This window comes from Sinocyclocheilus rhinocerous, unplaced genomic scaffold, assembly GCF_001515625.1.
Source record: "Sinocyclocheilus rhinocerous isolate Xijiao unplaced genomic scaffold, SAMN03320098_v1.1 scaffold1112, whole genome shotgun sequence".
NCBI lineage: Eukaryota > Metazoa > Chordata > Actinopteri > Cypriniformes > Cyprinidae > Sinocyclocheilus > Sinocyclocheilus rhinocerous.
This window is the reverse complement of record NW_015657961.1, coordinates 1,092,518-1,119,433: the sequence shown is the minus strand read 5'-3', so window position 1 is coordinate 1,119,433 and position 26,916 is coordinate 1,092,518. Positions and strand designations below refer to the sequence as shown.

The 26,916-nt window shown below is 37.1% G+C and overlaps 2 protein-coding genes and 1 long non-coding RNA gene across 3 annotated transcripts in view; all 3 read right to left on the bottom strand.

The window, feature by feature from the left end:
• The window catches only part of LOC107721734 (integrin beta-1-like), a 19,749-nt gene extending 16,363 nt beyond the window's left edge, over positions 1 to 3,386 (bottom strand). Inside the window, exon 1 of the mRNA XM_016529891.1 lies at positions 2,954 to 3,386. The gene's annotated coding sequence lies outside the window, so the exon portion shown is untranslated. The remainder of the gene's footprint in view (positions 1 to 2,953) is intronic.
• Positions 3,387 to 6,488: 3,102 nt separating this feature from the next.
• Positions 6,489 to 7,933, bottom strand: LOC107721772 (uncharacterized). Its single transcript, XR_001637735.1, has 2 exons — positions 7,348 to 7,933; positions 6,489 to 7,130 (listed from the first exon to the last, which is right to left on the bottom strand). It is a non-coding gene; the product is annotated as an uncharacterized LOC107721772 (long non-coding RNA).
• A 254-nt stretch (positions 7,934 to 8,187) lies between these two features.
• LOC107721698 (neuropilin-1a-like) overlaps positions 8,188 to 26,916 on the bottom strand; it is a 27,579-nt gene continuing 8,850 nt past the window's right edge. The window contains exons 4-19 of the mRNA XM_016529835.1: positions 24,900 to 25,065; positions 24,435 to 24,662; positions 24,006 to 24,173; positions 21,731 to 21,894; positions 17,465 to 17,620; positions 16,662 to 16,806; positions 16,231 to 16,331; positions 15,920 to 16,150; positions 15,029 to 15,173; positions 14,714 to 14,881; positions 13,469 to 13,513; positions 12,138 to 12,284; positions 11,606 to 11,955; positions 11,432 to 11,528; positions 11,042 to 11,086; positions 8,188 to 10,014 (exon numbers count right to left, since the gene is read on the bottom strand). Coding sequence (XP_016385321.1) covers positions 9,746 to 10,014; positions 11,042 to 11,086; positions 11,432 to 11,528; positions 11,606 to 11,955; positions 12,138 to 12,284; positions 13,469 to 13,513; positions 14,714 to 14,881; positions 15,029 to 15,173; positions 15,920 to 16,150; positions 16,231 to 16,331; positions 16,662 to 16,806; positions 17,465 to 17,620; positions 21,731 to 21,894; positions 24,006 to 24,173; positions 24,435 to 24,662; positions 24,900 to 25,065 — 2,625 coding nt within the window. The 3' untranslated portion in view covers positions 8,188 to 9,745. The remainder of the gene's footprint in view (positions 10,015 to 11,041; positions 11,087 to 11,431; positions 11,529 to 11,605; positions 11,956 to 12,137; positions 12,285 to 13,468; positions 13,514 to 14,713; positions 14,882 to 15,028; positions 15,174 to 15,919; positions 16,151 to 16,230; positions 16,332 to 16,661; positions 16,807 to 17,464; positions 17,621 to 21,730; positions 21,895 to 24,005; positions 24,174 to 24,434; positions 24,663 to 24,899; positions 25,066 to 26,916) is intronic.

Here is a 26,916-nt window from a genome sequence, read left to right as displayed (position 1 = left end):
CATGCGATATTTAACGCGCATTTTGTCAGTAAAGCCATTCTGTAATCAGCGGTAAATCTCCATCACGTGCAGGCTGATTACAGAACCGGCTTTACTGACAAGATGCGCGTTAAATATCGCATGCGATTTATCGTGCAGTCCTAGTTCAGATCCAACCTCTTTCTTATCTTTTGTGGTAAAAGACTATGCTGTTAATAACAGAGCATTTACACTGACACAAACGTGCACACACATGCACAACATCGCACACAAGAACACAGGAGGAGCCACAGTCTGCCACAGTGGATAGAGAAAAAAATAGCCGCACCTATTTGCAGTTAAAATCCACTCTGTCCAAAAAAGAGATTGAGAGGTTTCAGAGAACAGAACTGCAAAACAAGTATTTCTCCATCCTAAAAGACAACAGAAAACAAAACCATCTATTCATGCTAAAAAAAAAAATTACCATTAATTTTCTAGTCATTTGTGATAAGAATTTTCAAAAATCGTTGCGTAGAGTTGGTCATTTCAAAGGTCCTTACAGCTTACAATAGCAAAAGAACCAAAACCCACAAAGACCCTAACCAAGCAAATAAATATAGCAAAAAAATAGGAAAAAATTATTACCGTGTTTGTGCCACAAAGTTACATTTTATGTACGGAAAGCACATACTCTTTTTCTCCCGCTCTCTCACTTAAAAGCACACACACATACTGTACAGTACTGACACACACGGAAACATACATGCGCACAGTAATGTGTTGTCAGTGCTGCTCTGACAATTTTATCAGTAAAATAGCTCAATAACTTCTCACAATGACATTTCTCACAAGAGAGGTAATAACGGCGCTGTTCTTGAAACGGATGAACTTACATTTTTGATATTAGTAGAGACGCTGCTGCCGATCACTGTTGAGAGATACACAGACTCAGGTAATTCACACCCGCTTAGTCTCTCTCTCTCATAACTGCATTAGTCTGCTATTAACGGCTCAAGCCTCCATTGCTAGGTCTACATGATATTTTGGAATTAGCAATGGAGGAGTTGGATGAAATGCATAAGAAATTAAGTGTTTTAAGGACAAAAACCTGATGAATGTCTTTAAATACAACATCTGAACAAATATTTGAGGTGTGGTAACCATAGTATTAGCAGAATAACTGACTCTGATTATTAGAAAATAATGCACACCCAAGGTGTAACAGCCACTCCGCTTCTCCGCATTGTAGCCACATCACCATCTCGGGTGTGCATTATTTTCAACAGCCCGTCTCAATAATTCCTTACTTATTATTACATTATAATTATTTAAAGTAATTTTAACCTTTTCAAATAAAAAAAAATCCCTGATATTTCAACCTTAGCTTCAACCAAAATAACACAGCTACCACAGTTACTGTTACTACTAAACCTTAAAGGGGTCATATGATGCGATTTCAAGTTTTCCGAGAGAGAGAGAGAGAGAGAGAGAGAGAGAGAGAGAGAGTGTCATACTCTGACCATAGAGACGGGCAGATATCGACAGCACTGGCTGCCCAAAGAGAGACGCATCTGCCCTTACTGTAATCATGGGGAAGTGGAGACATGAGAGAGGCGGGGCATAGCGGACCTACAATAATGTACAGTATTTGAAAAATAATGTGTTTTTTGAACATTAAAGCATGTCAACATATTCTGTTACACCAAATACACAAAATAATGATCTTTAAAAAAGCATCATATGACCCCTTTAATCAATATAGACCTTACTTTGAAGTGTACTAAGCTTTGAATTTTGTTCTTTTTGTGAAGGCTGACACCAAGTTCCCATTTTTATTGCAGCAGCAACAGCTGTAGTAACAATGGCAGAGATTATGGTTACCATGGAATTTCTATAAGGGTGGGTTCTGTCAGAATAAGAGACAAACAACAAAGTTTATATCACAACACTACACTAGTCTAAACTTTAGTAATCACCTACATGTAGAGCACCCTAAATATTTTATTTATTTATATTGCAGGAATGTGCTATTTTCAGTCAGCTAAGATTAATTAACGAGCCAAAGATAATATTCAGCTGGTCACGTGATGTTGCCCAGATGAGGCGACCCGCTCAGTTTAGGCTACTGATATGACTGAGATATGACTGATTTGTTATGGTAGTGTACCTTTAAAATATATTTCAAAATTGATGTCATTTCGGAAACCTTTTAATAAGGAAAAAATTACTGTGTGCACCTTTAAAACATCCGGCAAAAATGCAACATTAATTAAAAGCGGGATCTTTCCTAGTAAAATTGGGCCGAAAGCACTTCACAGCGCTGTTCGTGTCTAATGCCATTTTCAATTTCTCCTAACACAACACAATGCACGGGCACAATGCATTTAATCACATAAAATGCAGTCATGTTTAGTCCTGGCGCTGTAACAATGCCAAAGTTCCCCCAGTTGATGGGCTTTGAGGCACAATATGACCCTTTGGTGTGTTCATATCAGTTAAGTCATTGGTGGTCTAATGTGTTCAGCATATCCCAAACAGGATCATGACTCACGCAAAAAACGGCTACATCATTTCGACTTCCAGGGAGTCATATTTACACAAGCGACTACCAAATAAAGCATTTTTCAACCCCCACAGCCCCCTCGGACCAGCCAGGACTCTCTCTCAAGCCTAGAGTAACGTTAGATGACTTACAACAGATGGGGACACACACGACGCGACAAACAGATCCAAGATAACAGACGTCTGGGAAAGACATAGCCTGAAGGGACACTATTCGCATATGATCTGTGAATCACGTTTTGGGCCGATCCACGTCTGTCCTTTGAAGTGCAATGGATGGGACATCCCGACCCGAAGTTCTTAACCCAGGATCACTCTCCAGATCAAACCATAAAGCTCAAAATCCCTGGCTTACGCTTAGAAATAATGCATTCGACAAACGGTTCTGGTACTAAAGTTTCTTAAAAAGTGATAGTTTGACGTTCCTTACCTTAACACGTGTCAACGGCGATTTAGCAAACTATCCGGCGCTCTTTTAAAACCACATTTGCTATGGAAATAAACCTCCGGGCAGCGTTTGGACCAGCAGTCCAGTTGCTCGTCCGTGTCTGGAGTCTTTGTTTTGTGGCTACTTTGAATCAACAGCTGGTTGTAAAGTACTAAAAACACGCGATGCCCTTGCTTACAACCAACAACGGGGCATATAAATGGCTAAATGTGGGAAGGGAGTCCACCTCGCCCTTCCACGTCTCGGCGTGTCCTCGGTCCGGATGGTTAATGCGTTTGTATCTGTGGTCGGTGGACTGTGAATGTGAGACGGGTTTGCACTTCTTTGCAGTGGCAAGCCTCTCCCTTCCTCCGCCCACAGGAAATAATAACACCCCATCCACAATGCGAACAAACTAGTGGTTAGGATCTTCTTCTTCTTTACATTTTATTGGCGGTTGGCAAACCAACTGAAAGCTGCATTTAATAGTGGTTAGGATTCAGATTCAATTGACTTATCAAGTGATTTGATTCTTTTGAATCATTTTACAAAACGATTCATTCGGAGACTTTCTACTCAAGTGGCTGTTTTGTATATTATGAACGAGTCATTGAATCAGTCCCCGGGCAAATGACATTTACATTTATTCATTTAGCAGACGCTTTTATCCAAAGCGACTTACAACTGAGGAATACAATAAAGCGATTCATCATAACAAAAGGCAAATAAACACGGGAAGTGCTTGTAATACAAAATTTCAGATATTGTTCAGATTAGTACAAACTAGACAGGGAGGGATTAAGGAAAGAGAAGCAAAGTTTTTTTTAAATAGGCTATTAGGATGCAGTCAAGTGTTGACGAAAGAGATGAGTTTTCAGCTGTCGCTAGAAAATTGTCAGGGATTTAGCATTCCGGATGGGGGAGGGAAGATCATTCCACCAAACCGGGAAAAATATTCTGGAAAGTGGTTTTGTGCCTGATGGTACCATGAGGCGTCGCTCACTTGTAGATCTCAGGCTTCTGGAGGGGATGTAGATTCGTAAGAGTAAGTGGAAATAGGAGGGTGCTCAGCCCGTGGCTGTTCTATATGCAAGCATCATTCTCTTGAACTTGATGTGAGCCACAACCGGTAGCCAGTGCAGGGAGATAAAGAGAGGTGTGACATGCCCTTTTGGGTTCGTTGAGACCAGTCTTGCTGCTGCATTCTGAATCATTTGTGACCACCTAGCTGGATGGTGAAATCATGCTGTAGAGTTGGAGTGGCAGAGAAGAGAAGCTCAGTCTTTGCCAGGTTGAGCTGTAGGCTATTGCTTGATTTAGATACAGCTAGGCTCAAAGTTTCACGGACAGAGAGCTCTTTTGTTTACTTTTATGAAAAAATCCAGTTCAGCATGGTTTTACTGCTGGTCGAGGATTAGTCAGAGCAAGCGAGTCTGGACAGTTTCCGGTGTGTCCCATTTAAGACCAAATGTGATTAGACATCATTACACACCTCGACTATAGTCTAAACAGTGATAAGAACTCATACTCTTGAGGAAACGTCAAGTTTATGGCAGTCAAGATGACTTTCCTAGCTATGATGAGCAACTAGTTGAATTCTTATTCATGACTGAGCCAGTTGCATTGAGCTGAACAATGAGCAAACCGGGGAAAACAGTTAATGCAACAAAGGCCAGATACCCTAAAATAACCCTGAAACTGTCATGATAAGGGATAACCGCTGTGGGAAACACCACCTGCTTTGCAAGCAAACAGAGCCTGAAGGTGTGAAAATATGTACTTTAATGCATTTCCTGTTTAGGGAAACTTTACATTACTGTTCTGTGTGTGAAATTCAAATATGATTAGAAAATGCTCTCTCTCTCTCTCTAAATATAAACAAATCCATTAAAAGACCTTCAAAATTATATATTTTTATTAAATATAATATATTTTTATTATATATAATTATATATTATAGATTTGTTGGAATTGGACAAAAAATGACTGAGCTACATCTGTTTGTAGTCGATAGAGTCAGCAAAGTAAATTTTGAAAAAAGCCTGAAGGTGTGAAAATATGTACTTTAATGCATTTCCTGTTTAGGGAAACTTTACATTACTGTTCTGTGTGTGAAATTCAAATATGATTAGAAAATGCTCTCTCTCTCTCTCTAAATATAAACAAAATAAGTGAACTGGATTTATACAACAGTTAACAAATAATTCTTTGTGAAACCTAGAGTTAGTTGACTAGCTTTATCTACAATCAAGATCAATTGTAGATGATATACGACCATATTGATTAAGCAGGAAAAACTATAAATATAAGCTGAATAAGATATTTTAAAATCATATTTCAACTATTTTTGGCTTCCAGAAAGTTTTGGGGAAAGACGGGTTGCAGAGGAGAGGACAGGAGAGGAGATGACAATCAGTCTATGGATAGAGTTTGACTGTTTGTGGAAAGAAATATGTCAGCCATATGAGTCGGTGTTTACAGACGGACCATGATGAAGGTTAACTGGATTGAGATCATCCCAGCGCTCACCCAGTGTAGCTGATCATAGCTGACTGTTGACTAATTCTTTAAGCACATATACATTCAGAAAGAGCTTAAAATGCATCACATAAGCGACAGGGAAAATTAATATCCTCCCAGCACGAGTGCTGCCTGTGTGGTTACTGGTTTATCTGTAGCAACATCTTTGAGGAAGTGGCACAGCGGTGACATATTCTCAGTGATGAACTAATGCAAACACACACAGTACGAAACTCAGTGGTCGATAGCCAGAAGTGCTGAAGAAGCGGTTTGGATGTGAAACCGCACCACGCTCGCTCACGTTTAGTCAAGTGTTACCATGACGACACCGCAACGAACTTCACCATTGCAGCTCAAAACAATACGTGTTCTGCCTAATTCCCTATTAGCGATACAATTAACTTGAAGATTTTAACCAAAGGGTATGAGTTCACTCATTAGCTTAATTGTACAAAACTTTATTTTGATTTAACTCGGATGTGGGAAAGCAACGTTCAGCTTCGGGAATGAAGAGATAAAACAGCAGTCGCGATGACCTTATACAGCAGCACCATCTAGTGGCAGAGAAACGGACACTGCATGACAGCAAGTCTGAAAGAGCATGGGAAAGAAACAGAAGGCGTTCATTTCAAGGCCTCATTCACTCAGTGTACCATCAATGATTTTGAAACCGTTCTTTCAAGGTCGCTTTAAGCTCTTATTCATATTCATTAAGTGAAATTAGAAAACAAATAAAGATGCACTTAAATAAACTCTTTATACACAAACAACACGTTCTCTATATAAAGATAGTTATTTCAAACAAAATCTTTATAAAAACTTTATTAACTTAGCTCTTTGGAATGTTGTTGTTGTTGTTGTTGAGAAATTCATAAATCCAATTGGTCAGATGCTGAGAGACACAAGTCTTCAGTCTTCTTTTTTTTCCCTGTTCATCACAGAACTGTGAATACAAAACAGCCACCAGACAGATTGGACTTCATAACATCAAGTGAAATTTAGTTTTTTTGTGAGAGTCTGTGATGAAAAGCCAGTTCAGTGTCACTTCAGTTCCTCAGAACACAAAAACAACTATTACAATCAAGAAAAATACCATTTCATTTTAAATAACAAAAAAAAAGTGAGCTGTTACACTGACAGTTGGATTTCTCTTACCATTTAAAGTAGTTAACACTTTTATTACTATCTAACTCTTTCATTAAATATAATTCTCAGTGCAAAATGACACGTTGGTTCATTTGAGTGGGAGAAAAGTTTCTGGTGTCTCCTTCAAGCTGCTGAAAACAAACTGCTTTCCTGCTGTGTGTGAAATAGACCCAGATGCCTTTGTCAGCACTTGTCGCCTCGTCTTCCTTAAGTTGTCCTGTCAATGCTTAAGAGCATGGATCAGTTTGTGCCTTTTACATCCTTCAAATATAATTAATTTCCTTGGGGAGATGCTCCAACATTAGCGCTCTTAGATGCTTCATTTGCTTTGTCTCCGCTTCCATTCCCAGACGTTCCCAGAGTGAGCTTCTCCCCAGCGTCTCCTGATCAGGAGGGGTCCAGTCTAGAAGACACTATTTTCACAGATGGTCTGCAGACACTATGATGCCATTCTGAAACATGATGTCACTCGATACCATGGCAACACAAGTTTACAGACATGTCACATGGGCAGCTGAAAGATGATTTCCACATTAATATTCCTTTGTTTAAAAAAACACTGACTCAAGGAATGTCATATGAACTGCTGATTTACAATATATATAGTGTGAACATGAACCAAATAAAGCGATACCTAATCTATATACTTAACCAAATCTAGATACTTAACATTGACATAGACGTCGTGCGTATGTTCTGTTGAGATACTGTATATTAGATGCAATACTGACCTCTGACCTGTATTGGCCTGTATCTGTGAACAGTTTGTGCTCAAGAGCAATTGACTGTCTGTGTAAGGAGGAACCCATGTGTAAAAAGGCAACAAACACACATTTAAAGGCACCATTGGAATGAAGAGTGCGTTACCAACTGAACAAACACGTCTCCAAGCATAAATGAGCACAATAACACTGAAAACCCAGTTGTGTACAGCTCTGAAAAGGGGGCTTGTAGAAAAAAAAAATCCAACTGTGTGAGAGGATACATCATTTTGTCTTGGTCTCATCACCAGCAACAAATGTACAAACGAACAAACAAACAAGTAGACAATCATCGTCTGGCTGTACAATCTATACATGGCGCCCTCTAGAGGCCAGTCCCTCTTCCTTCACATCCTGAGAATAACGCTCAGTCTTCACCTTGAGGAACGTCGCAAAAACATTCTAAGAACGTTCCTCCAACATTGTCCTGCAAATGTGTCCTGTGTTCATCCAGCATTCCTTATGCCTCTGTGTAAGATTTCTGTGCACTGAGTTTTTCTTTCTTAAGTTTGACTCCGTCCACCAGCTCAAAGTTGTAGTTCTCCAGAGCGGAGAGGTTCCTGTTTGTAACGGACACTGCATGACAGCAAGTCTGAAAGAGCATGGGAAAGAAACAGAAGGCGTTCATTTCAAGGCCTCATTAACTCAGTGTACCATCAATGATTTTGAAACCGTTCTTTCAAGGTCGCTTTAAGCTCTTATTCATATTCATTAAGTGAAATTAGAAAACAAATAAAGATGCACTTAAATAAACTCTTTATACACAAACAACACGTTCTCTATATAAAGATAGTTATTTCAAACAAAATCTTTATAAAAACTTTATTAACTTAGCTCTTTGGAATGTTGTTGTTGTTGTTGTTGAGAAATTCATAAATCCAATTGGTCAGATGCTGAGAGACACAAGTCTTCAGTCTTCTTTTTTTTCCCTGTTCATCACAGAACTGTGAATACAAAACAGCCACCAGACAGATTGGACTTCATAACATCAAGTGAAATTTAGTTTTTTTGTGAGAGTCTGTGATGAAAAGCCAGTTCAGTGTCACTTCAGTTCCTCAGAACACAAAAACAACTATTACAATCAAGAAAAATACCATTTCATTTTAAATAACAAAAAAAAAGTGAGCTGTTACACTGACAGTTGGATTTCTCTTACCATTTAAAGTAGTTAACACTTTTATTACTATCTAACTCTTTCATTAAATATAATTCTCAGTGCAAAATGACACGTTGGTTCATTTGAGTGGGAGAAAAGTTTCTGGTGTCTCCTTCAAGCTGCTGAAAACAAACTGCTTTCCTGCTGTGTGTGAAATAGACCCAGATGCCTTTGTCAGCACTTGTCGCCTCGTCTTCCTTAAGTTGTCCTGTCAATGCTTAAGAGCATGGATCAGTTTGTGCCTTTTACATCCTTCAAATATAATTAATTTCCTTGGGGAGATGCTCCAACATTAGCGCTCTTAGATGCTTCATTTGCTTTGTCTCCGCTTCCATTCCCAGACGTTCCCAGAGTGAGCTTCTCCCCAGCGTCTCCTGATCAGGAGGGGTCCAGTCTAGAAGACACTATTTTCACAGATGGTCTGCAGACACTATGATGCCATTCTGAAACATGATGTCACTCGATACCATGGCAACACAAGTTTACAGACATGTCACATGGGCAGCTGAAAGAAGATTTCCACATTAATATTCCTTTGTTTAAAAAAACACTGACTCAAGGAATGTCATATGAACTGCTGATTTACAATATATATAGTGTGAAGATGAACCAAATAAAGCGATACCTAATCTATATACTTAACCGAATCTAGATACTTAACATTGACATAGACGTCGTGCGTATGTTCTGTTGAGATACTGTATATTAGATGCAATACTGACCTCTGACCTGTATTGGCCTGTATCTGTGAATAGTTTGTGCTCAAGAGCAATTGACTGTCTGTGTAAGGAGGAACCCATGTGTAAAAAGGCAACAAACACACATTTAAAGGCACCATTGGAATGAAGAGTGCGTTACCAACTGAACAAACACGTCTCCAAGCATAAATGAGCACAATAACACTGAAAACCCAGTTGTGTACAGCTCTGAAAAGGGGGCTTGTAGAAAAAAAAAATCCAACTGTGTGAGAGGATACATCATTTTGTCTTGGTCTCATCACCAGCAACAAATGTACAAACGAACAAACAAACAAGTAGACAATCATCGTCTGGCTGTACAATCTATACATGGCGCCCTCTAGAGGCCAGTCCCTCTTCCTTCACATCCTGAGAATAACGCTCAGTCTTCACCTTGAGGAACGTCGCAAAAACATTCTAAGAACGTTCCTCCAACATTGTCCTGCAAATGTGTCCTGTGTTCATCCAGCATTCCTTATGCCTCTGTGTAAGATTTCTGTGCACTGAGTTTTTCTTTCTTAAGTTTGACTCCGTCCACCAGCTCAAAGTTGTAGTTCTCCAGAGCGGAGAGGTTCCTGTTTGTAGTGTGAGAGCACGCGCAGTAGAACAGCACCCCGCACACGGCACCCAGCAGGACTCCCACAGCGCTCATCACGATGATGGTGATCAGGATGGGGTCTAAACTCTTCAGCATGGAGCCGCGTCCAAAACTCCACAAGGTGTTGTCAGCCCCCTCACAGTTCACTATTGAGAGAGACCAGAGACAGAAACAGAGAGATTTTAAGACCTGCATAAACAAGCTCAATTACATTATATAAGAGAATATACACGGTCAGCTGGTCATTATGGCAAAATAAATCTCAACAGGGTGATATAAGTTCGACTGTAATTATATAGTTTAGCAAAAAAAAAAAAAAACGTGTTCAATGATTATTTTTGTCCTTTTTCCAGTAAAAATATCTAAGCATCCTTAAAACAAAATACATTTAATTGCCATTATATACTTTAACAAAAAAAAAAAAAAACGTGTTCAATGATTATTTTTGTCCTTTTTCCAGTAAAAATATCTAAGCATCCTTAAAACAAAATACATTTAATTGCCAAAGAATATAAATAAATACATGTAGTATTGAATTAAATATTTTTCTTATTCCATTAGTATTGTTTCTTGTTTTAAATGTATATCTGTAAAACATATTTTTGTGACCTTTAATCCTTTTATTGACATTTAGCGACAAAGTATTTAAGAACAACTTTGCCATTGGGCTTCACATCTTATACAATTTTGCTTGTCAAGTAAATGTACACTGTAAAATTAGATTTTTCAAAGTTGCAAATAAAACAGATTATTGCACTCTAAACAATGCTGGGTTGTTTCAACCCAACTTTGGGTCAAATATGGACTAACCCAACCGTTGGGTTACATTTTTACATTAAATTTTTAACCCAAAAGTTGGGTTAGTCCATATTTGACCCAAAGTTGGGTTGAAACAACCCAGCATTTTTAGAGTGTGGAGTATGTTTTACAAGGACATACTATTTCAATTTTTCTACTTAAAAATTTAACGTTTAATTGTGTTACTTGCCACTTCTGTTTGTGAAATTTACTAGCCTTTTCTGAGTAAAAATGTTTCTACACCAATTTTTTTCAGTGTATTTTAACAAATACTGATTAAGAAAATATATTTGTTTTAAAGTATAGAGAGCCATGCAATAAATCATTAAATTGGGTCTTACTGTAATGCTTTCCCAATAAAAATGTGGGTCTTACCAATCTCATCAACTTCATCCTCATCACCTTCTGTATTATCTGGGTCTAAAACATAAACACACAATCAAACAAGGAGATGAACATTCTTCAAAATATCTTCTTCCACAGAAGAAAGAAATGCACAGAGGTTTGGAACAACAGCTTTTGTTTTTGGATAGACTATCTCTTTAAGATCACTGAAAAGTGGGTGGTCACTGTTGTGCTTGATTATTGTGGCAGGACTATTATTATCATTCAGTTATTAATATAAGGGATGCAGATGATGTGCAAAATACCCCAGAGGCATATTAATGAAGGTTACTGACTGGTGAGAGAATCTGCCAATAAAAGTAGCGCTGGCCAAATAGAAAAGAGGAGGGGCTTAATTGAAAGGGGTGTGGCTAAACATACCCTTGCACTCTTCAGGATCCACTTCATCCAGTATCTTTATATCATCCAGTGAGATGTAACCAGATTCTGTAGGATTCACTTGAGCCTCAATGATCACCTACCATGCACACACAGAAAAATAGTTAGTATCATGTTGTAATCAGGATGTTCTGTCCATAAAGTGGGCATCAGTACCTGATAAGGAGTGTCGGCACTGGGAATCAGAACTCTTCCTTCCCTCCATCTGCTTTTCATCTGGCCGTTCACAGAGCGGATCAGAACCTCATCATCCTCTCTCTCCTCCTCCTTCACCTCTAATGGCTCTATCTTCTGCTTGATGTTCAGAGTTCCTTTGTGTTTCTCAGTGAAATGGTACCAGAATGACATGCACAGGTTTGAATTTGGGGCCGTGACCGGCAAACTGGCCAGCCTCGCCACTCTTCCTTTTCTCGCCAGTTCTTCATCTGTCTCTGTTTCAGTTTTTCTCTCGATCTCTCTCTGTGTGTTTGTGTTAGAAGCTGCGTAAATGAAGTTGTGTGGCATCCCTGAAACAGAAGAGAGGAGCCATCAGGTTGTGAATCTGTTTCTTAAATGACTTCCTCTTCCTGCAATCATTTTATCTCAATATTCTTTAACCTAAAATTGGTTCTGACGTATTAAAAGTGCATTTAGGAATTTATTAATCTATATTGCATTTTAGTGTGATGGACAAGTCAATTATTCGTACCTGTGTGGTCCAGATTAGGCAGTTTGTGATCAGCGTATTTGCTGTTGTTATTTATATGCCATTCGGCTCCTTCACCTCCATCTTGGCTCCATCCACAGTACGAGGGGTTATCAGCCCAGCCAAAGTCACAGGCAAACCAGATGTATGCTAAACAGGAACACAAACAACGCTACTTCAACTTCCATTCAACCCCACTAAAGATGTTCAGTTAAGCTACAGTATGGTACTGAACACCCTCTATGCTTCTTGGACTGCCGGTAGCTTATTAGTCAAAGCTCTGGGCAGGTGTTCGAAAGGTTGTAGGTTTAAACCCCAAAGGGGAGTGAAGTGCATTGAGCAAGCCTGTATCCGCCAATAGTTACTGCAGCGAAATCTGCTAAATCACCAATAATCAGTGACCAATTGCACAGCACTGTATCTAGATATCACATTCTCCCATGACTCCAGTAAATCTCATGATCTAGGTAGTTTTTAGGAACTGTGAACTTTTTACATTCAATGTGTTTCTGTGGTGTTATAAACAGCTAAGCATCCTTAAAACAAGACACAATTAACTGAGAAGCAAAATTCAGAGATTTCAGAAAATATATCTTGAACTGAGAATAGAATGAAATATTTTTCTTATGAATATTTTTCTCATTAGCAATTTTTTTTCTTGTTCTAAGTATAAATCTGTAAAACAAAATCTATTGTTATAAGGTTATGCTTAAAAAATAAAGTAAACCAAGTAAACCTCATGATCTTAAAGAGAAAGGCAGTTTTTAGAAATCTTGTCACAACTGACGTGTTTCTGTGGTGTCATGTTTTAAGTGTTTTTTTAAGGAGGAAGTTTCTTGATATGCATGAATTTATGCTGTTTTGTAAGTTACAAAGTGTCATTAGACATCATGAAGGTGACAGTCAGAAGTAACAGACTATCTGCAGTGTTTGAATCTTTGAGTAAGGCTTTTACAAAGTTCAACAGCAGAGGATTATATCATGTAATTATGCAGCATAACACTTGGTGGCAGTAGAGATTTTCTTTGTGCTCAATATGGAACACCCCAAAGAAGATACTAGTACCATGAAAATAGATACTAGTACGGCTTATAGATTAAATGTTAAAACGGCTTGCCATAAAGAGAGAGATTGAGGATTGTTCCTAATTTCTGTCAGGCTAATCAAGTATCTGTATGATCCCCGATCATATCATAATGTGATTTTGTAGGAATTATAATCAGCCATTAAAGAGAATACCCTCAACGAGGGTGGACCAGTTTTTTACGACACCAGCAACACTCCAAATTGTTATTGCCATCAATTGTCTACTTTGTGTGTATGTAGTTTCTCACCAGGTACTGCTTCCAATTCCAGAAATGGCTCTGCAACTGCAGTTTCTATGGAAATCAAAATGCAGAAAGTCCTATTAAAGTCAAAGCTAAAGAGTTAATGAAATACAGACTAGTTAAATTCCATTCGCATGTTCTGTATGTTTATGTATGTATTTGGTTCATGTTGAGTCACTCCGTCATTCACTAAATGTAGGAACAACTGAAACCACACGCAAAAATAACGTGCTGTGGATGGCCTTATAATCATGTTAAGATGAAATCTTATACATAGACATTTCATCTTAAACATATTTCATCATATACAGTGAGAAGCTGCATTACAGCTTGAGCTCCGAGGTTTCTCTGTATAACAACACAGATACGCATTTGTGTAGCTGGCTAAAGAGAGCTCTGTAATGTGGGTCTGTTTTAAAGGGGTTTATTGTGTTTGAAATGGTTTTAAGGATGGCACACTTGGCTTTGCTTGAGGATCTTGCTGCATGTCTCTCAGGTGAGAATGCATCTCTAGAGAGCGTGTTATGTTTGCAGAGAGTGACAAAAGGCTGAGAAAAGTTATGTGGAACGCCCTTATATGGAGATGATTTAGGTGTTTTTTTATGCAAATGACAAACCTGGGACATGTGGCTGTTCATTTAGAATTAACATTTAGAATGAACAAATCATGTGCATACGCACGTGCTGTGAATTAGCTGGAATTTTTTTGTGCGTATAAATACGAAACAATCCACACAATTATTAGTGAACGAGGCTCATTGTCTTCATTCTGCAGTGTGTTTGAAATGATAAACGTGTATTTGTGTTTGTGTAATCTGATAGATCAAGTCTATGTCGTTGTTTGTGTGTAACCTATGGGTCGTAGCATGTTGCTGTTTTGCTAAGCGTACGTAACCTGCTGGGTCTTAGTTGGTCTGTATTTCGCTTTGTGGGTGTTTGTACTTGTAACCTTTTGGGTCATAGTCTGTCTCTGAGTGGATGTTTGTGTATATGAGGTTTCGCTTTCCTTGTGGGGACTTAAATGTCCCACAGAGATAGTAAAACCTGAAATTACCAACATTATTGGGACCTCCCAACAGTCCCTATTATGAAAACATCATAATAAAGAGAGTAAATAATGTCTTAATTAAAATCTAAAAATACAATAAGCTTTCTCTAAGGAGCTGAGATAGTGTTATGGTTTAGCCAACATAATTAGCTCATAGATGTTAATGATATAACAACATGTGAATGTATGTGTGTGTATCTAACCTGTTGTGTCATAGTCGGTCATTGCTTCACTATGGCAGTTGCCATCATCATCGCAGCTCTCCACTGTCATTGGAATAGTGGTGGTTATTGGAATATTCCCTGGAGCGCTAGTGACGGTAGCTACTGTAGTTTTCATGGTGGTGGTGAGGGGAAGAGGCGTTGTGGGCTCTGAAAAGAGATTAATAAACGTTATTTAAGGTAAAGGAAGCTTTCACAAATTATACACCATTTAAACAATCTTGTTAATTTGGAATAGATAGCGTGAGGATGAGATTCCTCTGAGCTCTGTGATTGGTTAGTTTGGTTGTCACTCACCTTGCAGGTCACACCCTAAAACCTCCAGCCTTAACCCAATGCCTTCAAGAGAGCCACGCTCAGGGTAGATACGCAGGAAACGCATCAGCACTGGATCAAAAGTACGTACTTCTGGTGTGTCATGGTTCTGATTACCCATAAACACCTGAATGGGTGAAAAAATACGATTTTTTTGAACATTTTGTGTCTGCTTAAACAAATGAAAAAAACTGCATTTCATACACACCAAGAATAATAACTATGAAGATATCTATAATGTTTACTATTATTAGTGTCCACACAAATAGACGATAATGTTAAATATGCAATGCAGGTATGTTCTCCCGTTGCTTTTAAAAGCTCGAGCTCTTTAAAGTCGGGTGGATTCTGACAGGCTCTCAATGTTTTTATTGTTCATAAGCTGGAAAAAGTTGTTCTGAAAGTGATTCCAGTGATAAAATTTTTCTGTGTCATTATTGTTATAGCTGTCTGGATTTCCCTCTTCTTGTAGAATTAGAACAAATATTAAAGCTTTATTGTTATGGTTTTCATTATCATCCTTGGTGTGAACGACCCTTAACTATAACAATATAAATTACTGCATTTTACTAATCATTCCAATTCTACAAGAATAGGGAAGTCCAGATCTCAGCAATAACGTTAATGATAGAAAAACAATATCGTTGGAATCACTTTCAGACATTTTTTTTCCAGCTGATGAACGGTAAAAACATTGACAGTCAATCAGAATCCACTAGACTTTAAAGAGCTTGAGCATTTAAAGTGGGGTACAACATAAATGCAGTGAGTGGTTGTAATAAACAGAATGTTATCGTCCATTGGTGTGGGTGTTAATATAATTATAGTTATCGTTATAGTTATCATTCTCTGGCTTTTTTACACATGCAGTACCTTCACTTTGTTGCTGTTCTTCTCTAGTATGTGGCTCCAGTCCGTTCCATTCGTGCTATATGTAACTCTGAAGCGTTTGATGAAAATATTTACATCTCTGTATTTCCCTCCCTGCAGAATGAGACCCGTTACCATCCGCTGGGCCCCTAGATCCAGCTCCAGTGACTGGTTCTTCCCGAGATTCTGCGGGTGAGCGACCACCCAGCCCGTTCGGCCGGTTAGGAGCCGGGCCTGTTCTGGGAGCCAGCCCCTCTCTGCCGATGGCCACACTGTGATCTGAGAGTCCGAAATCTCGAAACCATCAGCCGGGCCTGTTCTGGGAGCCAGCCCCTCTCTGCCGATGGCCACACTGTGATCTGAGAGTCCGAAATCTGACCCGAAACCATCCCTAGCATACTGGAGCATGGAGCATCTGAGAGAAGAAGAGAGAATGTGAGCTATTCTAATGAAAGCACCACCAATATTCTGAGCCACAGGAAACAGACATACAGGCTACTTCTACCTATCAGAAATGGTGAGAATTTATTAAAATAAACACACACACATGCAGATGGGACCTCTTGATGTCAGTATTAGGTGTCAGTGAATAGAGAGGGGAGTCATTCTCTAATGATCACACACAAAGTGAGCGAATCTGGGGGAATTGAGAGCGACTGCAACACCTGCTGGGATTTCATAGTGACTTCATGGCTGAATCTCACCACAAAAACCCTCTGCTGTAAGTGTGTGTGTGATGAGATACCTGATATTTTACATCCGTACACCTCGAAACGCATGCAGATGCCCTGTTCCCAGGTCTGAGGTCGTATCCGTAGATAACGGGTGAGGGTGGGTTTGGGCAGCCTGGCACGTACCTCATCTGTGGGATTTTGATTTCCATCAAACACCTGAGAAAAAGAGAGATGACACATGTAACACTTCAACATTTTTATTGGCTTGACTGTTTTATACACAATTGCCAAACCATCTACACAAATAAAACAAAGACAGAAAAATGTAAGTAATAGTAATAAAAGTGATAACAATACATATAAAATAATTAAAAACTATAAAACAAAATACAAAAAAAATATATATGAAAATGTTATCAAAAACAAAAAAGAATAAGAATTATCCTATGCTCAAGAAAGCTGCATTTATTTAAAATAACTGTTTTCTATTTTAATATATCTTAAAAGTGTAATTTGTAATATTTTTAACAGCCAGTCTCACATGATTCTTCCGAAATCATTCTAATATGCTGATTTGATTTTTAAGAAACTTATTCTTCTTATTATTGATGTTGAAATCAGTTGTGCCATGTAATATTTTTGTGCAAACCATATTTATATTAATTCAGATTTATTTGAAATAAAATCGTGTCACATTATAATGTCTGTACTTCAATTTTAATCAATTTAATGCATTCTTGCCGAATTAAAAGTATTAAAAGATTGACACCAAAATTTTGAACATAAGTGTATATAAAATAAAAAAAATCAAAGACATTCAAATTACACTATATTAATATTACAATAATAAAATTTAAAAAAAATAAATACTCACCATCTGTTTGGTTTTGTCTTTCAGGGTAATCCAGTCCTCTCCATTTGAGCTCACACTGATTTTGTATGTTTTGACGTAGTAAGCTTTTTTTGTTTCCTTTGAAATGGCACCTTGTGTTCCTATGGCCGTCACATACCGCAGGAAACCCAAGTCCACCTGCGAGAGACAGACAGAGACTGTAAAAAAAGGGCTGTTACTCTCTGGTGACTGTTTTTGTGTGTGCGGTAATGTGTTGTTTTGGACTCTTCACTTTGTGTGTTGGGGCAGTTGTCATGTAACTGCTAGTTAATCACACTGCACTGATTCACTGTCAGATCGTTAGAATGATCCATGATGTGTTCACTGCATAGCGGCAGTGCAGTGCAGTGTCTGGACAGGGGGGGGCTAAAAGCTTAACATCATTTACCACAGTAAAACATGTTCCTGGATCAACGTCCTTGTTCCTCATGGAACAACATTCCTAAAATCCCAACCGAGCAGCATTTTAGGTTTAAGACTGGGATTCTCTCTGCTTTTGGAGGGTATGTTTAGGGTTAAAGCTATAATAAATAGAAATGTTGTTCTAGTACGAACCAATGAATTTTGACCCAGGAACATGTGCTACTTGGGAAAATCATGTTGAGTCAGATTCCACACACATACACACTAAGCAGAACACAGTACAAGCTATGAATATGGTTTAATTACAGCCTATAAATTGCTGGAAGAAAAATATGAACTAATAATAAAAAATGAGCTTCCCACTGTGAAACTATGACTTCAGCTTTACACCTTGAACAAATTAACACAATTATCAAATGTATACAGTTTAACCAGACTTGGCAGCCACTTGTTCATATTAACCACTTCATTACTTAATCTCATTTTATTTTATTACAAAAAGTTTAGGTCAGGTAATACTAGCCATTCCAATCTCATTCCAAGTGTGTGAAACATAACCTTCGGCCTTTATGTCTATATTGACACTCTGTCGTAATCTGAATCACTTACAACAATAACTGGCCAATGAAGCTGAAAAACACACCCTCAGAATTTTCAAAGCATCATCTAACATGGTCTTATATTGTGTTTCAGGTTCCGAGAATCTTCATTTCCTTCCCTCCTCAAGTATTACAAGAAGTCTGTTCTAAGGGTCTAGAGACCACATCAAACTAAAACGTGTTCAGAGATCCAGGGCAGAATGACAAATCATGTTGTCATGGAGCAATTCCTGCATTAAATCTAGCATGTCAGTTACTGTCTGTCTCTCGAGTGTGTGCGTGACTCTTGAGATAAAATAAACTCAACTGACGCAACAGAAGTGTGCATAAATAGCCTATTGAGAGCATTTGGCTCAATGCAAGCATTCCTGGCACAAAAGTTCACATCTCTCTCCCACTGGTTTCCACCCAAGTCTCAGTGAGCAGATGCACCAAAACCACACTGCTGCCATCCCTTTCTCTCTCTTTCTCTTTCTCTCTCTCTCTCTCTGAACAGGAAGGTATTACGAGGCTAATTGCTTTTCAATATTGTGCCGTTTCAGAAGCGGCTGAGCTGCCGACTGGAGCCAGCCACCGCTAACAAGATCAACAAGTGTTAACAACCTTAAAAGAGGGAACAATGGCAGGACAGAAGCAGAGCCCCTCAAATGCCAGGATCTAAAGACAAACATGGACACTTTTTGTAGAAAACAGGATATTGGTGGGTGTGTGAGAGAGAGAGAAATAGAGAATCTAAGCAGGAAAGGGAAGAGGCATAAGGAAAGAGGAAGATGGTACTCTACTGACCCTCATGTCGCTTTGCTTTCTTGGGATAGTCTCCAGACTGAGGCCAAAAGACAAGACATAGTGTGATTCAAAAGTGCCCCGGGACATGGATCACTTGTTCAAAGGCAGGAATATGAAGAATTTGGACAGGGAAGACAGATGGTTTGAGAGAGGAAAGAAGGAGGCCATCTAAGTGAAAATGGAGCAGCCATCTCTAAAAGCTTCGACATTGCTTGCCAGATAGTTTGCCTCAATTTAAACATTGGTTCTGCTTCTCACCAAAAGGGCAATGACTCCAACAACAATTCACCATTCTTATGAGACCTGGCTGAGTAAGGTTAAAAGTATAGTTTACCCAAACATTCAAATTCTGCCATTTCATTCATTCATTCCTTTCCTTACAATTAAAGTCTACTATAAGGTATTAAAATGTACTATAAATGTAGTTTATATTCATTATATGTGCTAGTATCAGTAAGATGTTAAGAAAATCTATACTTTGATTCAACATTAAATTGATCAAAATTGACAGTAAAGGAATTTGTAATGTTACAAACGATATTGATTTGAAATAAATGCTGTTCCTTGGAACTTTCTATTCATCAAAGAATCCTGGATAAATGTGGATTATGCTTTCCACAAGAATATTATGCAGCACAACTGTTTTCAGCATTGATAATAATAATAAGAATTGTTTCTTGAGCACCAAATCGGCATATTGGAATGATTTCTGAAGGATCATGTGACACTGAAGACTGGAGTAATGATGCTGAAAATTCAGCTTTGCATCACAAGAATAAATTACACTTTAAAATATATTAAAATAGAAAACAGTAATTTTAAATTGTAATAATATTTCACAATATTACTATTTTTACTGCATTTTTGATCTTGAAAAATCTTACCAACCTCAAACATTTAAAGTGTACATGTATACAAAGTTATGTGTTGCTATGAAGTAAACAGTGAGTTTTCACTCAAATTTCCACCATTGTACTAGTGATGAAGCCACCTGGATGAGCAGAGAATTTTAAATAAATTTACATTCTGCATAAAAACTTACATCCTTAACATCTGACATACAAATGTACTTTATATTTGCATATTAGATTTTAGGGATTTAAGTTTCTGTAGACTTCATTATAGTTTTAAATATCAGACATATAACTCCATATCCTTAATGGTTAAAATCTTACACTCAACCTCAGAGGAAAGCAGTGACCTTTCACTAGTTCACTAGTTCAACTCACTCAAGCTGCTAAAAAGAAATCAGTGCTAGAACCTCATGATCAGATTTGAAGGAATGCCCTCTTTCTCTCTCTGTCTGTGTCAGAATGAAATGTGTTGTCCAGATGTGTGTCTGTTTTCCTGGATCGTCAGAAACGCTGGCCTACTGTCAGCGCAAGCACTGTCTACAGTTGCTCCATAAATGTCCTCTTTCAGAGAGGAAACCCTTCCTGCATGTACTGCTGTGAGAATGACAACATGCCAGTCAAATTCTTTGTAGAAACAAAGCCAGGAAAACCCTTTCCTTTTGTGTATTTGTGTATTTTGACATCTATCCCATAAATGTCTACAAATTGGATATTAAATCAAAGCAAGATATATGATATTAAATCAAACTTTTATTATTTTATAAATATAATTGTATACATTTTTGTTATTTATACCAGGTCAGTAAGAATTAGTTTAGAATGAAATTACTACTAAAATTATTCAGCAAGGACACATTAAAATGGATCAAAAGTTACAATAAAGATGTTTCTATTTCAAATAAATGCTGTTCTTTTGAACATTCAGCAAATAACAGAAAAAAATGTATCACGGTTTCCATAAAAATACTGTTTTCAACATTGATGATAAATAAGAAATGTTTCTTGAGCATATTAGAAAGATTTCTAAAGAATCATGTGACTCTGAAGACTGCAGTAATGATGCTGAAAATGCAGCTTTGCCATCACAGGAATAAATTACATTTTAAAATATATTAAAATAGAAAACAGTCATTTTAAATTCTAATAATTTTTAATTCTAATACATTTTTTAAAATCATACCGTCACAAATCATACCAATGCCAAACTTTTGAACAGTACTGTATATATATATATATATATATATATATTCAGTTTTTATATAATAATTAATTTAGATCAATATTGAATATTGACTTTGATTTAATATCCAATTTGTACATTGCGTGGACATGGAAGTTTGAGTCTGACCTGTGATGTTCTATCCCATCTCTCCGTCTCTCTTTTAGAATTTCGTGATACAACAGTGTACTGTCCAATACAAAGCCTAAAATAAACAGCAGGGGTGTACTATCATTTTCAGGTGCACTATGCCTTTAAAGGCCAAACACAAGTACCCACTCATAGTACCCTCTTATACAACTTCAGTTATTTTTAAATATTTTGTCTATACATCTGAGTATGTATGTGTGACTTTACAAGTGTAAAGGTCATGTCTTGTCTGGTGAGTCTTTCCCAATAAAATTAGAGAATGTGTGTGTGTTTGTACCTGTATCCACTCCCGAGCAGAATCCTCTGACGGCGTCCAGCCGTTGTCAGGGAAATTCAGTCTGGAGCGCAGCGGAGACCAGCTGGGATTATACTGTGATGATGCAGATATCCTGTCTTCTGTGATCTCACCACTTTCCATCCCTAAAGGAGACATACACTCACCTACACACACACACACACACACACACACACACAAATATACTGTGAGTAGTGTCATGTTTTTGAAGTAATATCTGACAGACCCATAAATCATGCTTTGATGAATCTGATACTGTCAGAAGGTTTAGGTTTAGTAAATATCTATGTCTGTCTAAGTGTGTATGTGTGAGAAAGAAAGAGAGTCAGATCTGCTCTCTTCTCACCATAGGAAGTTAATATTAGTCTTTCATGTTTGGCCACAGATGTAGTGACCCGTGTGACCCTTCTGCCCTGTGTGGCAGGGGGATGAAGATGAATTATAAACGGACAGCCTAACTGCACTTTATTACACTGGACTGAAAGCACACACACACACAGATTTGTGAAGTGAATCTGAGCTGGGTTCAGGTCTCAAAGGATCATGGGCGTGCCATCAAGCACATTATTGCCACATTATTGCTAACAGTCTCAAGTAGTGTGTGATTCTCTGAAAACTTGATAGATGGGTTTAATAAAAGCCCAAGACTGAGTGAGCTGAGAGTGCAGAAATGTCAACAGCAGTTCTCTTTTCATTCTCACCTTCACATATATAAATCAAGTAACATGAATGCTGTCATAAAATTTGAAAAAAACTCGTCACTTGATTTTTAAAAATGTATGTTACATAATTCTATCCTGCCATGAAAAATGAAAATTATTTTTAAAAAAATCATGTTATTTTTTTAAATAAAAGAGCATAATCTGTGCATGCACTGTTTTACACAACATGGCAACGTAATAAACACAATTTAACTGTAATTTAAACTCCTGCCTCCATTTCCCACAGAGCTAAAGATAATTTTCCTTTTAATTGAGATCTTGCACTCCCAAACATGGAGGAAGATCAAGTGCTTGCAGAACCAGCTGTGGAGTCTAAAGATGAAGATAAATCTGGTCGGTGTTTCCCAAAAGCATTGTAAGTGTAAATAGATTGTAGAAACCATTGCCACCAATTTTCTCTGTAATCAATTTAGGCTTATGATGCTTTTGGGAAACGCAGCCCTGGGCGTTATATTCAACAACTGATTGTAGAAAACCTTTTCTTATTGACTGAGAAAACGGAAAGAATTACTATTTTGATATGTACTTGATACAAAATATGATTTATTTATCAAATCAATGGATAAGAAAATGTGATGCAGAATATGTGTAAAAACAACTGAAAAACTAGTATTTAATTCTTCAAATAACATATGCAAGCTAAATGAATTTTAGATAGTAAACATTAATGTAACTACATTAAACAAGTAAAGTCAACAGGAAAATTTGAAATTACAATGAAATGATTAATTCAATCTTGGACAGTGGTCAGTGAGATCTATAGTTCATGTCCAAGGTTTTGTAGCTCCAACTTCAGCTTAGTTTTCTCCAATTCCAGTTTCTGTATTTCTAATTGCAGTTTTGCTTTTTCCAGTGTCAATACTTCATACTGTTTTTCCAACATATGGTTCATGGTAATAATGCTTGGAGGGTCTTTGCAGTGTCCAAGCCACTTCTTACAGGTGTTGAATGTAACCTTACCTGGATGCTGTCCGAATAATAATAATCTAACAATATACACTACCGTTCAAAAGTTTGGGGTCAGTAAATTTTTATTCTTTCTTATTTTGAAAGAAATTCAAACTTTTATTCAGCAAAGAATCCTGAAAAAGTATCGCAGTTTCCCAAAAATTATTTGGAAGCACAACTGTTGCCAACATTGATAATTCTAATAATAAATCAGCATATTAGAATGATTTCTGAAGATAGAAACCATTATTTTATATTGTAATAACATTCTGCAAGATTACTTGCAAAAGTAAGTTTTTCTGTATTTTTGATCAAATAAATGCAGCCTTGATGAGCATAAGAGACTTCTTTAAAAAACATAACAAGTCTTACTGATCCCAAACTTTTGAGCGGTAGTGTATATATATATATTCGCAATGCATATGCTTTGTTATTTCACTAGTAAATAAGTCATAAGAGAGGTCATTTATACAGAGAAGCCTTAAAAAATAGATGGGAAAAATAGTCTTGACAAATATAATGAATTGACAAATGATCAAATATTTGTACAAAATGAACTGAAATGAAACTGAAAGTCTAATACAAACCTTGGTGTGGCTGAGATGAGTCTGAGCTGGTTCGGATGCTGTAATTGGCTGAAAAGCCCTCCTTGGTGATGGCGTTATCTGTGTGGATGCTGAGAGAGAGAATGCCGGTGTACGAGATCACACGACCTGGCTGTCTGGAACCACAGTATCGACCAATGTGAGGCCCCACTGAGAGAGAGAGAGATGAGATTTGAGCAATTTAGTTCACAATTCAATCACAAACTCAACTTTTTATCACGCAGAGCAATTCTAATAACCATAAGAGCCGTAATGTTTGAGATTTGTGTGTGTGTCTTGGGTTGTCCTGTTCTTCTAAAAAGCCTTTCCTCCGGCTCTAAGACTTCACAAATTTCCTGCTTCTCTCAGCATGAAGTTTGAAAGTCAGCACTGTTTTTACCCTTAAGTTCCTCTATTTTATTCTGTCTCTACCTGTAGGATATCCGTCCCATATCTCCAGATAGTCAAATCTGCAGACGGCCCCCACAGGTGCGGTTGTGTCCGGTTCCATATCAAAGCTCTGGAAGTCCAAAACGATCTCTGCCATCTTGGGTGCAAAGATGATGAAAGTGCACTCCAGGTTGTTTGGATACTTATCAGGGAAACCGGGGGTTTGAATCACTCTGTGTGGTTCTGTGAAGTTTCTGGAACATTCAGTACCTGCACAGAATGCAAAAGAACAAGTTGCATAATGTTTTTAGTTCAGCATCACTGAACAGTAGGCTATATGTCAAAGAATTTAGTAACATGCACGCTCGAATAACATTTTCAGAGAATTAAAAGAGATTAAAACATTAAAAGAGAATCAATATTTTGATTAAAAGACATTCATTTTGTGTTAGTGTGTGTGCATGTGCAATATAAGATCTTTGACTGTGTCTGTGTGTTTTCTGGTACCTGTGCGGTGTATTTCATAGCGGATGCTGAATCCGGCTCCACTGCTTTCATAGTCGGAGGTGAATTTGATGAGTAAAGAGTTTCCACTAGAGATAATCGGAGATGGAGCAATTTTGCCGCAGAACCTCCCAGGAGAGAAAGCGTTCTCATCCACACCATCAAACACCTACACAGACACAGACACACACACACACATTATTGAAATGATTGTGTTTATGTGTACTGTAATACATTTACCAGTGAATTATTGTAAAAGCTGTTCTGTGTTCAGTTCAGTTATGGATAATATAATATAATATAATATAATATAATATAATATAATATAATATAATATAATATAATATAATATAATATAATATAATATAATATAATATAATATAATATAATATAATATAATATAATATAATATAATATAATATAATATAATATAATATAATATAATATAATATAATATAATATAATATAATATAATATAATATACTTAGTGCTGTCAAACGATTAATCGCGATTAATCATATATACACATTAGTGCTGTCAAATAATTAATCGCATCCAAAATAAACGTTTTTGTTTACATAATATATGTGTGTGTACTGTGTATATTTATTATGTATCTATAAATACAAACACATGCATGTATATGTTTAAGAAAAATATGTTATGTTTATATATTAAATATATTTATATATAATATAAAATATAAGAATATAAATACATAACTGTATATGCATGTAACTATTTCCAAAATATATACGGTATGTGTGCGTATTTATATATACATAATAAATATGCACACTACACATACATATATTATGTAAACAAAAACTTTTATTTTGGATGTGATTAATCGCGATTAATCGTTTGACAGCACTATTTATATAATAATTTTCAAAAAATACTTCAAAAAATATTTGTTACAGTGTGTTAATGTGTCATAATGCCTTATAATAAACCTTATAATCAGTTGTATGTTCTTATCAGTAATTGTAATCCACTGTTATAATGTACATAAATCTAAATATACATTATAATACACTATTCTATCTATGTTAATGCATTTAAAGACTATAATGCATTATTGTTGTTATTTATATAATATTTTTTTATATAATTTATTTTATAATCCTGTTATTATTACTGTCACAATGAATACATATTATAATGTATTATGAATACCTTTGAAATGCCTTTAAAATGCATTTTATCGACACATGTTTCATAGAAAGTATAACTGGAAATTCTGAAACCTCTTTCCCCCGGTTTCATCCTAGAGTAACTTTTGCATGACTCATTTAGATTCATTTTGTTGACTCCTACAGCATCAGCTCCAACAAAACCACTCGAAACATGAGGCATTTCCTGCTGACCTGACACGGGTTTTACACACAGCACCCCCTCTGAGTACATTCGTGCTCTCTTGTGCTCCTGTAACCCAAGACACTAACGGTCAGTGTGATCTCTGACCTCTCACCACGACGTGACCCTCTGTGGGAGCCGAAGCATGCTTCCTGCCATTCACAGATCGCTCCCAACCTGGACTCGAGTTAAACTGATGATCTGGGTAATTTAATGAATCATAAACTATATAACAGGAACCCTGGCAGAGAAAGATGTCCAAACTTCTTAAATAAATTTATATTCTTCTAATTATCTAAGGAATAATTCACCCAACAATTAAAATCTTGTCATCTTTTACTCACCCTCAAGCTGTTCCAAATCTGTACGAGTTTCTTTCTTCTGTTGAGCACAAAAAATATATTTTGAAGAATTTTGGCAACCAATCAGTTGCTGGTAGCCATTAACTTCACATAAGACATTTTTCTTCTCCATATTATGGAAGTCAATGGCTACCAGGGCCGGATTTACCTCTTTTCGTGACATAGGCAAAACAAATTTTTGGGCCCCCCTTCCCTATTAATATAATAGGCCTAACATTAGCTACCACCCAAGCAAACAAAAATATTTCTTAATCAGTGAAACTGTTACAGTGTTTTCTATCGCAATAAGCGCTTGCGTT